Source organism: Tubulanus polymorphus, chromosome 5 (genome assembly GCF_964204645.1).
Source record: "Tubulanus polymorphus chromosome 5, tnTubPoly1.2, whole genome shotgun sequence".
Classification (NCBI taxonomy): domain Eukaryota; kingdom Metazoa; phylum Nemertea; class Palaeonemertea; order Tubulaniformes; family Tubulanidae; genus Tubulanus; species Tubulanus polymorphus.
This window is the reverse complement of record NC_134029.1, coordinates 3,449,814-3,465,056: the sequence shown is the minus strand read 5'-3', so window position 1 is coordinate 3,465,056 and position 15,243 is coordinate 3,449,814. Positions and strand designations below refer to the sequence as shown.

Genomic DNA, 15,243 nt, shown 5'->3' with positions numbered 1-15,243 from the left:
AAATAATACTGAAAGTCGCTAGCCTATAATATGCGATAAGCATGTCGGTCTGATTTCGGTTTTTGGATGGGACGTGTAGCTTGGGATTCCAAGAATGTTGGCCTCTTGTGATGGCTGCTAGGGTCCGGCGAGTGGATCAACGCGGACGGAACCAATGTGGACATCCACCCGCAACGAATACAAAACGAAAATTTTATTTCTTTCTCAAGAAAACTTTAAAAAGTGAAGGACAAATCAAGGCTTCTGTATTTTACATGATGGTTTTATTGATGTTCGTTTTAGTTAAACCTTTGTGAAAAGTAAATTTACACCATTGATCTATTAATATGTATAATATTCATCATCCTATAACGATATTATTCAGAAATTAATCTAAGAATCTTTTCCAAAAATTGTTATTTACATATACAATAGGCTTATGTTTAAACAGATTTTGGTCCCAACGGCAATAATATAAACTATGATATCGCGTAGCCTTCAAATTAATGTAGCGGGCTAAAAACTATTCCTTATTCTAAAATGCTCTTACTAATCGCGTATATTGAAAGTAAAAATCTATATGCAAAACGTGTTTTCATACACTTTGTGTGTGTGTGTCAGCTTAATTGAAAAAGCTGCCATCGGAAACATCATTAGAATAATAACTTAGTAACTATACCAGCACAGAAGCCATCCTCTTAGATATGCCATTTTACAACGGTCATTGCACCCGCTGCATTATATATACAATTTGTAATAACATTATCGTAATTGATAATAATACACTTTATTTTTCTTTATCATTAGATTATCTAAGATTGATATATTTACAAATTTACATACATTTACATACATGCTAATTATACATATAATTCTCAGAGATTTTGTAAGCTCAAAATACATCAATTGTAATATGTATTTTCTATAACGATAGTCTCTCTCTGTCTCTTCGCTAAATTCTCCTCGGTATTTGAGCGAATAGAACTCCTTGGTACATTATGCCATTGATTTCCATGGAAACTACTAATGAATTGTCGATTTCTGAACGCCCATCATCTGCAAGAAATCAGTATAATAGATATGTTAAAAATCATAAATAATATGAAGCCCTATGAATTAATTACGGATCACGTATCGGGCAATGCAGTGGTGTTGACTGGTGGAAAAATCTTGAACCATCATCAAAACTTTGGAAAAGTTTACAGGGTCGGGATAAACTTTCTCTTCAATGTATTGCGATAGATTTTCTAAAATGGTATCTATAGAGGTTATGATACGTACTTCGACTAGTAATCTTCAGATGAGCGCCAGACATTGCCGCATGAGACATTAGACGTTGTTCGTCTTCTAAAGCCATTCGTTTTCTAGGTGGTTGATTTTCCTCCATCGATGCGCGCGACGCCGCCTCCATTTTACGCGTGGCTTCCTCCATGGCGCGGTTCGCTGCCTCCATTGCCAGGTGGTCTCGTTCCGGTATCGTTCGCTGTAAGCTGATTGGTCGAAGTGGTGTCGGTGATGATAGTCGGGCACTGTCGGTGGTTGTCGGGGTCGAATCTCCGGTGGTTAAAACTTTCAAAACGGATTCGAGATAATGTTTATGTGGATTGTACTCTGAAGAGAAATTATATATAGATTTTGAGGAAATGATAAATAGATTTGTGAAATAAACTCACTATTTTCTATATTTGACCTAGACTGGATCATCCCCAATCTGATTAATTTGGTATCTTTAAACGTACCTGAAATTGGATTGATTGGACTAACTGAATGGTGCATCTTGCCATTCAGGACGCTTCCGTTAAGATGTGCATGTGCCGGTGGTGGAACCAGGGTCGGCGGTCCCGTCGGTGAAATATCGTAACCAAAACTAGCTCGTCTTCCTTCTCGTCTGTTTCCGTCAATAGCAGACTGTAATTCACCCGGGTTACTTAATTTCAGTTTCTCGCACTCATACGGGTACAAATACTTCATGTATCTGAAGATGAAAATAACAATTCATTGTCAGAAAGGATATCACGCGCAGATACAAGGAAGATTTTTGTCAAACTTCAGGGACGTCGACTGGATGAACCGAGCTGGATATAGACCATATTCACAGACGACACATATATTGTAAACATGCGTCCGTCAAATTGGCATCAATTGTGACTTCCTGCTTCTGTTTTCTTTTATCTCAAAATAGACATTTCCACTCTAAGTTATGTGCTTTATTTTGATTTGATTTCGTCTCCCTAAAAATCCCACCACGCTGCCGGGAGCGAAACAGGGGGTTTGATTTTGAAATCGGGTTTGAAAGCGGGTGATTGGTAGAATTTACAGACTTTTTTTAGTGTAAATCGTGGGATTGTATCTAGGGCTGAATACTTACTGAGTTCGCAGAGTGAACGCAGCGCTAGTGATTGAAGACGGCAGATTGAGACCTTTCGTGATTTCACGCCATAGTTTACGATTGATGACTTCGACGAGTCCTCCCTTCGATACGACCAATCGAAACAATTCGTACAGATCCAGAACCTGTTTCGCCATTATTGGAATTCTGTTAACTGGTGTTCCTGAAAAAACACACAAAATATCCGATACATAAATAATTTAGGAAAACAATATTGCTGTATTTGGTTTCATCTCTTAATAGGTATCCGAACGGACAAGTGACAAGTTTCAAAGTGCAAAATTGCTTATAGTTTGATATACCTAAGTATATGATTCTACGAATGCTCAAGGTCCCACGTTCTTGTGGTCTAAGGAATACAGATACTTAATTCTCAATTTTTTCTAGTCCTTTCCAAGAGAAAGAAAATCTAAATTTTGCATACGATGCAAATGTCTGTCATGGGAATAACCGTTAAATTATTTCAATATCATCGCAAAATATTATTTTGTATTAATATCAATTTATAATATAGATATTCATAAACTGGCGCGATAGTTACACAACTGTACTCAGAGTAGAAATAGGTGAACAGTTTTCAATGAATCATAAGAGGAGACTATTTTAGAATTTGTAAACAGTCATAATGCCGATAATGTTGAAAAATCTATTATATATCGAATGGTTTTTATGTCGTCAAGTGAAGCCGTTGATTTGATAATCTGACAGCAAGCCGCTCACACGAGTACGCGAATATCTGTAAAATAAATATTATATGGTATTTCAGAGCGGGGCACATCGCCAGACGACAATGGCTTTAACTCGAGTATTGTCATGTCAAGTAGGCGACAATAGGCGACAAAAATGACACAAAACTGAATTGCAATGATATGTATTTATAATTAAGTGTTTAGAGCCTCGTCTATATATTTGAAATAACTGCCCTCGATATGTAACATCGGTTTTTCATTTCTTTGTTTGGTTTCTTATTTACGTCGATTTCAAGTGGTAGAATATGAAACAATGACGCGACGTATTACATATTTGAAGCTCTCTCGATTAAATGCGCGATTCCCATGACATCGGCTGAAAAAAGTTCTTTCGGTAGGCCAAACGTGCGATAAGTGTTTATTTCCAATAGTCTACTACTACTAATAGAGTAATTGAATTACCCCCATAACAAGTCGTATTATAAAGTATTGATGGTAGCCTTTCTTGAAAAATTCCCCTCCCTTCATTTCCTGAAAAGGGACACAGATTCACAAAAATCGGTATAGAAATAGATATGCAAATTTGCAAAGAAGAATGAAAAAGAAATATCACAGTACGGGCCAAAGAAATAACCGCGTAAAACATTAATTTGAATGTGTCTGTTCTTACAGGATGTGTTTTTATCAAACATCATCATCTTCTTTATGAATTATAGCTGAACTTTATATTTTAATGTAACGCACACATGCGCGGGCGGGACATTAAAACAAGATATTTATCATATTCCTAAATATAACTGCTGCTGGTTTATGAAGACATCGTATCATATCAAAGGATATCTATCTTAATGGCGAAATGAAAGGAACCGCTAAGACTTTAATTCGAATCTTGGGCGACGATTAGTTTGTGATAAGACGACCGATAGACAACAAAGAGAAACTATCGAACTTTCCTCGATATTTCACGATATTTCGCGATATTTCACGATATTTCGTGTGTTTTTTTTCACGACCAAGATCTATTATTGTTCGTTTCCCTACAGATTTGAACGGGGCTTTCAGTAGTTGTAAAACCATTAAACGTTTATTTCGCCGAATTTTACGACTGAAATAAAATTGATTACAAAATCGGAAATATAAAAAAAGACCTTTTATCGGAATGTGATATAGTTATCATAAACCGCCAGAACCGCAATCGAAGTGCACCCGGTGACCTCTCAATATTGTAATTGTGTGGTATCCCATCATTAATGTACAGATCTCAGCGGCTAGAAATATCTTTGATGTCAATTTTATAGAATAACAAATAAAAGTGAACATTAAGTATCTCGTAGAAAGCAGTTTATTGTCATGTAGTACTCGACTGCGAGCTCTTATAAGATCGACAAAAAATATGTTTCTTGGTTCACACGTTTACTATTCGTCCATTCCGATGAATACTAAAGAATTTTAGCCTCAAATAAATGAAATTTTGATTAGATCTTAGTCCACTGCTCTAAAAAGAAGGTATAGTATTCAAATGTCCATTGAATTTCGAGGATAACGGACACAACGATAAGAAATGTGTTGGTAATTTGCACCCAAAGTAAACTCAAAACAACTGTGAAACTGGTTCGGACTGAAGTTGTTACTTATACTCGGGCATCGAAAGAAGCCCTCTTTGTGTGCTTTTTGATATATATGAAATTATCATTATCTGTAGTCTCCTTCCTCGTGGAATGTCCGGTTAGTAGAAACTCTAGTCCGAAAATAGCGAACCACGCGATCGAGCACGGTCGCTGTAGTTCGGACCCAGTTTCAAGATGGACCGACACTGTGAAAGGCGAGAGACCAGACTTTCGATTACTGGTTCCGATCACCGAAGTTCGCCCTACTGGTTAGAATAGAATGGTTTCTGTTAAGTATCACTGACCTCGTCCTTTTTATGGCGTGTTATGTCTCCTTCAATCAAAATAATTGGGTCATAGATCAAAATCAAACAACGGCAATGAATATAAACTCGTAAATCAGGAATTTATTCATGGACAATAAACGAGTTGCTACAGACGGTTTTATTTCATTCTTATATTATGAATTTCCATTTATCCTATCTAAAAAGTAAGAAAACTTACACTAATAATTCCTCTCATCATTCCGTGAAAACGCCAAGCATAAGAAAAAGATTCGGAATTTGCTGCGAGAAATCTGATTACCTATCAACACCTTCTTTCCAAAAAGAAAATGGTTCGAATTAATTTTATGAGATCGATGCAATTCGTTATTACTCCTACTCTGAATATTGTCGGGGCACCTCTTCAATGTTGAATGAGAGTTTTAAGTGACCAAGGCCCTGGCAGATCATGTTCGAGGCGATACCAACGAATTCCTTCAGTGTCCACTCACGCTAAATCTTTAGATCGACCAAATAGGTCAGTTTTCGAGTATTCTTGTACAAACCAGCTTGCCATGAATGCTACAAAAGGTCACGTTATTGTTACGTGGTGACGGCTCTGGGGCTCAGTTCTGTGCGCGAGAATTTTACAAAGAAACAGCGAGCAAATGCAGTTTTTCCTAATACATATTACAATTATTAATCTTAAAGGGCTATAAGATCTCGAGTCACACTTGCAGAAAACCATTTTTAGGGAAAAAAACTGATATTCATATTCTCTAGAACAAAAGATGCTTCATCTTTCGTAGTAAATGGAAACGACATTGTTTATGTAACGAATGACGTGAAAATTGATTTTCGCCGATCATCAAACCGAAAGTGGCAATTTTCTCGGCTGCTGGGTCACGTGATATGCCAGTACCCAGAGATTAAAGACTCGCTGTATAAATAAATGGCTGGATATTGGTCGCTGATAGCGTCTGATGTTCATACGATCGCGGCCCGGTTCAGGTGTGTCGAGCCGATCCGGGTGTGAGGTAATTTACTCCCGTGTCATTCCACTAAAATAAATAGTCCCCATCGTATTCGAGTCATAAAATCGGCGCGCATATCATCCTACTGGCTGGGGAGCGCGGGGACCCGTCACTAGACAATAGCACGCATTACACCGGGCTGTATAATGGCAAAGTAACCCGAGTTAATTTAATGAGACGCATCTTTCCACGACTCTAAATTGAAGATCGGCAAAAATGCGGTTACCGATACTTACAATGTTGGGTAATTGATAATGCGATTTACACTTGAATCTCGAAGGATGGCAGGTTTCTGATTAGTTTTGGCCTTGCCGGGTCACCCCGGTGAGGAGTTACGTGTCGAGACGTAGGTGGTAAGATTTAATTCTTTCGAATGAACGTCATTAGATCCGCCGTCAGACGATAAATAATTCAAAAGAGTTTCGCCGTGAAATGCGATTTATGACGACTGATATTGCTGTCTTAGACGAAGTCATTGTTTCATTAGAAGCCATTTATCCGATGCATAATTTCTTAAGAACTTTCTCCCCCAGTCTGGCGGGGTTGATGTACTGTAATTCTGAAAAAAAATGTTCAAAAAGTAAAACTAACCAGAATCTACCTCCTTCCTTCTTTTCACTCCCTCTTTGTATGCTTCACATAAAAAAATTGTCGGAAATAAATGTTACTGTAGCCTAAGTCCTCTTCAAGTTGATAGACAAGAACATTAAGAGTTTTTATTTTAGAACATTTAAGTCTCAAATATGTCAAATTTAAATGATAAATACTTGATAAAAAGCGATTATTTTACACATCTAACTCTCACTTTCCTCGCTAAGCGACGCTTATCTTCTGCTAGGCCGATTGTTGCGCAATAGAAATTGAAATTCTGCGGCAACAAGTCGATATGTAACGTCTGATCGCGTCGAGAGTTAGAGGTTTATATTTCCATTTAATTTATCTTAACACGCGGCCGATGAAATTTCAAGTGAAACTTGGCGGCTACGAATACACCACAGATCATTCGATCGGAAAGACGATTATATCAACCATCCCCCCACGCGCATCCGAGGCATCCAAACAGACAATAAATGATTAGAGAAAAAAAGCGAATAGTTTTAAAACTGTGGGAACCGAATTATCGTTTCTTTTTAACGTTTATCGAGAGAAATTCGTCTGCTATCGGCTGATATACATTCACCAGTGAATTTACAAGTGATAATAGATCATTTGTTTAATCCGTTTGGTTCCGAGCGAACTCTGTCTGATGCTCGTTCGTTCATTGTTTATATTGATTGAGTTGTCAGATTTTTCACGTATTTTGCCCTCTTTATAATCGATCAAAAGCCCGTCGGAAACACAGGTAACCCCATACGATCCTTCATCGATCAATGGTCAACTATTTATACATAACGTTTCTAGGAATATTCAGCTGAATTCGGCGCAATTCTTGAACCAAATGCCTAAAGGTTACACTGACGAAAGCTTGTCGAAAGTTAGAATTTTTGGTATTTCTTTATTCTAAGCTTCGAAAAACAGCTTTATAGATAAATGCGCGTCTCGGAAGGTAAACATGTTGGTCTAAATGTTAAAAGAACACTACAGTGGAAAATTGCGTCAAAACAATTCAAAAACAGGATATATTTATCATTTTATCAGATTTTAAGAGCTAAGTATGACTGATGATCTACTCGTTGAGAATATTTCTTACATATATTGAAGTTTTTTGCAAGTTAACCTTGTCTCATTTGACTTTTATAAGCTGAAAAACAAAAGAAAATCTCTAGTTTGCGCGTGCGTGCATCTGGGTGTGGAGAAATGTGCATTCCTCTTTTAATGGTGAAATTATGTTTCGATCCAAGTCGAAACGAGAAGCTGTAATTCATTAGTAACAGCAGGAAGGTGTTCGTTAAAGTGATACTTTTCATCATCTTTTGTTCCATAAATTCTTCAGTTTATAATGGACTTTTCGATCGTTTTAGACTCCATGGTTCATTTAGATTCTTCTATTTCACACGCATAAAGGGGTCGCGGTTATAAAATCGTTAATGTAGGTCTGGCCTGGGTGTCCTTCGCGGTTGATTTGAGCGGTAACCCCCCCGTCTAAAAAACAACGAAATAAATCTCGTATCGCACCATCGTGTAAATAAATAACAACCGATCGAATCGAGGCTCATGAATACGTATACGCGTAATTAGAAATGAATCAACCGGCGCGCTACTTTCTCAGCTCGGAATTCGTTACAATAAAACACTAATCAACGCTTCAGCTAAAAACACGTGTTTTATACTCGTAGTACACATGTTTCCAATGAAATCGCCGCTCTATAAAACCTCATCAATCTTGACTAAAGTAATTTTATGCCCCCTCTTCGATTTTGGCCCATCTAATTTGATTCGACATCTCGGCACTTGGTTTTTTCTTGCGGGACATCTGCTTCGCATTTTTCGGCGGGATTTATTATTGCGCACGAGCGTATTGAGACGGAGCCGAGTTGTTTTCTAATGAAAGCGCTTTTTACGATTTGTAGGTTAGAATTTTTGAATCATTCATTCACTGTGAATTAGGCGCGCATCGCTGGAAGAAAGTCATCAATTATTTTCTCATCAGCGCTAATTCGAGATTTACAGTGGTACTGCGCATGATCCCGTGGCTCATTCAAAACTATATACCCGATTTCAAGAAGTAGGATTGATCCTCCGCATTGAGAAAAAAAGTCCGGAAGCGAGATTTCTTCAAACATTGGGGAAGTACAAAAACCTATTAATCTACACCTCCCACCACAAATCTGAAAAACCCAACGACTGATTTACTGTTTTATTATGACAGCTTTGATCCCAATCCACCAAAATCCTCTACCAAAAAACCACATGACGCCCATCGATCAACGAATCAAAAATATTCGGAGCAGCAACAACAGCAGCAGCAATGGTAAATATAATGGTGGGAATGACTGAAGTTGTGCAGCAATGGATGATGATGATGATGATGATTATCTAATATAGCTACTTTATGAGGTGTTATGTTTAAAGAGGTTCATCATTAGTCATTATCACATCATCAAATACAAACATAGCTCAACGAATCGAGCTAATTTCCCGTCCGTAGAGAATACTATCATTTATTCGATTCACAATCGCCATTTTGGTGTTTATTTTTAACCGAAAGTGACATCTGTTCAAAAAGTAGCCATTATTTTGTTCGAAAACGATTTATTGAACAGAGCTCCGATTTCGTTATAGATTGTAATATTCATCTGTATAATCTTCTCCACCGATTCTCGGAGCTATATGATTGTGTAACCGAACGCCGGCGATTTTTGATGCAACTGTAACATCATCCCGAAACCAATAATTGGCGGATTCCACGGGGACTAATTATCCATTCATTCGCTTGATAACCGTCCGAACATTCATCGTCTGCTGTTGCTGAAACGACGACGAAGACCTGAAATTAATCTGCATCGTTTTCGCGACCACCTTGATTGAGATTTCATGGTGTTTTGTCATGGAACGACGTGCGAATAACGGCCGAACGTCGGCTCCCCAAACGGGACCGAATCGCGCGGGCTTAATGAGGACTCGGGATAAAATCCAATTAACTCGGAAATCGAGGGAAATTTTCAAATCATTCCGTTCACACCGAATATAAGATTAATGCCGTGGTAACCCATCATCATGATGAAAATGACCTATCAAAAACATACTCATTTGTTGTATTTGTCCCACGAGTGACGGAATTGCAAAGTTGGTTGTAATTAACTATGGTCGATATCAACTCGCAGGATGAGAAACACTGTGTGCTACAGCGAAAACTAATAAAATTATCCAGCAAAAACATGAACACTTTTTATAGATGAACGAAGATAAATAGAATGTAGTGTCACCGCAGAAAACGAAGATAATCGAATTTAAAACATCTTTTCAAGAAACAGTTTTCTTTTCAGATAACTGAAAGGGTTGTTAAAGAGGTTTTTTTTTAAATTTCTGCTTCAATACTTCTAAGCTGCAGTACACAAACAAATCACTGAATGACTAGTATTTGGCCTGGCTGGCCGAGGAGGTAGGTTTTCAGCTGATATTAAACAAGTCTTACTTGTCAATGTGAATCAGTAATTGATACATTTAATGCAACTGCTTCCAGAATCATTTTACCCGCGATCTGAACATGAGAAAAAATGATACAGACGCCGCCAGTGAGATTTTTATTGTTAGAAATCTGTTCTATATCCACACGATTTCTAACGAAAGAAAACTAACTTGAAAGTTTATTGATGCCTTGTAAAATAACACATATATATTGCTTAATATTGCCGACAATAGATAGGATCAATAAAGTTATTCTGGATTTTAATATCGATCCCTGACCGGAAACCAGTCTTCAACCAGCAACCAGTCCCGATATATTGATGACGCAGTGTACATCTCAAAAATAATCATCAGAATTTATCAAAAATAAAGTATGCGTTATGAAATTCAATTGATTAAGGTATAAGCAATTGTAATTGTCATTTGAAATTCCAATATTGATGACGTTGTGCACATCAACTCACACGAACCCAATGTGTACTAGGTATCGATGTATACATTATTGTAACAGTTTTTACGGTATCAAAAAAGAAACGAAATTCTCATCAATTTCATGTTAAAACACGATAACCGCGGACCTTTTTTGCGATGTAATGCTGGAAACTACACGTACATTTTTTTTCGCACGTAGGGTCAGCTATCAAAATACAAAACAAATGTCTAATCCCACGCTTATCACATTTTAACCTTTACAGCGAAGACAGACGCAGCAACTGCAAGAAACTAATTAAAAAACAAATATCACCGGGTACTGACAAGATGATATCAACATCAGGATCAAAAAAATGTCAGTCAACATTAAAAAATCGTGAGATCCGATACCCAAAATAATTAGCAACTGTTAAACCCGTGTTAAACGACCGTTTGGCCTTTTATCTGTACTGATAATACACGTATTTCTCTGATTCAGATAATCCTACTCGACTCATTATTTCCGGCTCCCTGCTCCTCTCTCATTAACAACCGCAAACATTCTTTTGTTTGCAAACTGTTTTTGATTATTACGTGTATATCAAATCGGGTTTTCCACGAACCCCCAGCCGAGGATGATCTATATATATTTGTTGTTCCCATGAATGAAATATTTCAATTGCCCGCGCGATACAACTATTCAAGGCATCTTAATTGTTTAATCAACCGGTAAATGATTGGTAGGTTGATATTTTCGGAGACTTTTCTTACTGCTGTCTATAGAGGTATTTCAGTGACACGACGCGTCGTCAGTTGTGTGTCATATGACTATTTACTTCAGTTAGCCGCTTGCGCTTGACGATGACGTGACGCACTGTGACGTCACGGAAAGAACCTCTACTGAGGTGTCAGATCCTGATACACCCTGAACAGCTTCTAATGCGATGAAGCGAGCCTTTGTTGTCTAGCAGTTTCTCGTTTGAAGAATGGCATTTTTTAACTTTTGGCGGCGGCTCATTCAATATGATGACGGAAAACAATGATAGAAACTGCGCGAACAAAAACAGATAAAAAAGTGATCGATCATTTTGAGATCTATTTTCGGCGCCAGCTTTAAACTGACTGAGCTCACATCCAGAAAACTGTTTTGAAATCTTATTAAACTCTAACACTTTTTTCTGAGACATTAGATAGGTTCATTGGGCGTACTATACGGGGAGTTGGCCGAACTGTCTGGGGTTGGAAAACTCGATGTGTTTACTGAGATGTTCTGAAATAAATAAAGTTACACGAACTTATTTATCGCCAGTCAGCGAGTAACCGAGAAAAAATTCGAGATGTGAAATTCTGTAGACGGTTTGAAGAAAAAGAATTCGAAAGATGAAAAAAGAGACGGAGGAAAAACTGGCAGGAATCGTATAAAAATCCGTCATAGCGAGATGCGTTTTAATGGTTAAAAATATGTTATAACGAGAAAAAAGTTGTTATTTCGAGCAATGCACAAAACGTCTTCTCGTTATGGAGACTTTTTTCTAGTTATAATAGCCGCAAGCAACATGATTACTCTCAGAAGAGTTCGCGAAATATGAAATAATTTGTATTTTTTCCTGCTTAAAGAGCAAGCCATCAGTGAGACTTTTAGACACGGCTGAACAGGTGTGAGAACTGGATATCATTCTGTTACTAGAGAAAATTACCGGATTTTATTACCACATTATAACAAAGGTTATTAACTTCCGACTAGATGTAAGCCACTTAGGACTTTACGTACTATCAAATGAATTATTCATAAAGACGCCTTTATATGAATTTTTGGGGCTTTGCTCTAATTGTTCTTCACATAAACCTGGTGAAAACCAGACCAAAATTGTTATGACCCCCTTCGAATGCCACATTCAACGCATACAATATCAGTTATTTCATGTTTTCGAAAAGTTCATACGTATATTACACTGGCTATCACGAGTCTTGTTTCATCTACAAATATGCATTTTTAGTTCATTTAGATGAATCAGGTAACGTTCGCGTGACCTCGCAAGGATGACCTCACCAGGCGGCTTGTGGCGGCCAAACAGACGGTTTTTTACACGGGCCACAAATAAATGATCCGGGCGTTGATAGGTAATGTTCTTCAGCGAGATTAGATCTCGTTATTCATCAACTGCTCACTGAGATCAATCGCTGTTATTTCTTCTGCCAGCACAACGAAAAAAAAGTTCAAATCAAACTCAGCTACATAATCAGATTATAGTCGTGATCAAATACAGATGTTCTCAGTGCAGAAGTTTCGTTTTGTGGTTCAGTGATTAAGATATAATTCACCATTCCGAACTCATCACAATCAGGATTCAGTTCACAAGTGAAAACCCACAGTTGATTTGTTAACTGTGAATACCGAGATTAATATTAGTTTTCCGGTCAGGATTCAGTTCGTTCCGCAGTTGCCCATAAATGAACTCTAGCTCTAAGAGTCAAATCTAACCAAAAACTATCTCGTAGGACTGAATGCAGTAGACACAGTTGAAGTGATAATATGCTTCCCCTTTAGAAAAGATAAGACCCCCTTACAGTAACACGGTGGGCGCAGAAATATAATTTCCAAGTATTTATATTCCACAATAAACACTTCGCAGTCTGGACGGGTTTTATACGATTTTATATCAGACTCAGGATGAATACACGGTAACAATAAACAGTGGCATGTTTCATTTTATCTGCAGCGAGTTTCGTAACAAGCCTAAAAACACGCATGATTACCGAACAGACTGCCCCGCAAAACACGGCTAACTTTCACAATCCACCACCGTGCGATAAGATTTTTATATGAAGATATTCGAGATTCCTTCCCATACGTTAAACACTAAGTATGATTACCTAACTCCTCTCAAAACGTTCATTTCCAATTGTTTTATAAGTGTTCGCCTAATCGTGGAACCTTGAGCCGAGGTTCCATATTCCTAAGGATAAAACATTGGAAACAAACTAATTTCAACTTCAAATCTAACTTAACCGATTACAGCGGAGTTGTTTCAAAGATTCATTTACAATGATATTGACTGTCTTGGTTCTTGTGAGATTTTCATTTAAACGACACATTTTGTGATATTCGGGGTCTATATAGTAGAGGTCAATCGGTGCAAGATTCATAAAAAAACATCTGCTGATTCAATTGACTATAATCAAAGTTGAAATTCGTTGATTTGCTAATCCGTTGTAAGCCGGAACACGATTCGAATGTTAATCCAACTGTTGGATACGCACAAATGAACGAGACTAATCTTTTAAACGCATTCAGATTCCGACGTGTTTTTTTTAAGAGCGAAACTCTCAGCGCATCAGTTTTTTTATAACTTATGTAAGATTTTCTTTATTTGATGGATTAAAGGAACCAGCTGCGATGGCGCGGAGAAGTATTAGACACCAAGTAGCGTTTAATGGCCGCCAGTTTCAGATGCGAGAGAAATTAAAACCTGAAAGGCTTTAGGAAACTACGGGAGAAATCGACATCGACAGCTGTTTTATTGGAACAACAGCATCATATAAAATACTTACTACTCTTGTTTCGTAACGTTTTTATTTGATTTTTTGTCCGCGATGAACTGATAATGAAGACAAGATTGAGCCGCATGTAAAATAGTTACTGATCAGCACAGCGAGTAGTGTCCAGCAGCTGTATGAACAATGACCTATCAAGACTTATCAACCAACTAATTCCCTTATACCATCGTTTAAGGGTCCATGCTTAGGCTAAACAAAATTGATACCTTGTTTCTCCGCTCTGCTGAGCTTAAATGTTGACCCGGCCGGCCGCCTATCTACCCTATACATTGCTTTTTTTAAAATCGTGATCAATTTTACCATAACAGACCCGGCCGCTATAGAAATGAACTGTTTATAAATTTTATCATATTTTACAAAAATGACCCGGCCGCTGCGGAGAAACAAGGTATCATTTTTGTTTAGCCTTATACTAATGATAAAACCCGAGGAGTCACTGCCGATAACTGATTAACAACCCTCTCCCTTATCTCCCAACTCTGACCAACCAACTAACCCCAACCCAATAATAGGACTCTGGAGTCCAGTTTCTAATTTGAACCTGGTGATGGAGTCAGAAGATTAAGCTATCAAAACGATCGAGTAACTTTTACGTATTGAACGTATAGTTAGATCGAGTTTATCACATTTTATTGGCACTCGTGTATCATAACGTGATTAATGGTTACCACATAATCAAACACAAGTGCTGGTCCGTGCTGGTCCGTGCTGGTCCGTGCTGGTCCGTGGGGTGAATCATATCGTAAACATACCTATACGACAGTGTCGAACTGGTTCCTGAATTTAGCTGTATCGCTGTAGTAATTGAAATGAACTAATTTTGATTGAATAGTTATATCTAACCTATAAGGAGCGTTGAATGGCCGCCGAAGAGATCTCACTCAGAGCATCTTGTTACAGTCGCCAAGATCAGGTAAATAAGGTGATATGCTGATGGCAGTTTAATTCCTTTTGTGACGTAGTAAGACATCAATGATTCGACTTATTTTAACGAATTTATCGAGAGCGATAGATTACACAACTCGAGAATAGGATCGAGTGAATGTAATTCCATCGTGTATGTATATAATGCAAACATCAATCACAGATAAACATGAAACTGAAAGCTCGGAAGATTTAATTATTTCACCGATATCAAACTGACTAACACATAACACACATGCATATAAAACTCAGCTGTTTCTCTCAGTTCCAATGATTTATGATTAGATTAAAAGCCCGAAGATTTGCCAGTTGCTTGAACTC

At 37.7% G+C, this 15,243-nt stretch overlaps 1 protein-coding gene across 1 annotated transcript in view; it reads right to left on the bottom strand.

Annotated features, from left to right (window-relative positions):
• Nucleotides 1–895: 895 nt before the first annotated feature.
• Nucleotides 896–15,243, bottom strand: part of LOC141905971 (AT-rich interactive domain-containing protein 3C-like) — a 34,213-nt gene continuing 19,865 nt past the window's right edge. Inside the window, exons 4-7 of the mRNA XM_074795099.1 lie at nt 2,348–2,531; nt 1,719–1,954; nt 1,261–1,590; nt 896–1,035 (exon numbers count right to left, since the gene is read on the bottom strand). Coding sequence (XP_074651200.1) covers nt 932–1,035; nt 1,261–1,590; nt 1,719–1,954; nt 2,348–2,531 — 854 coding nt within the window. The 3' untranslated portion in view covers nt 896–931. The remainder of the gene's footprint in view (nt 1,036–1,260; nt 1,591–1,718; nt 1,955–2,347; nt 2,532–15,243) is intronic.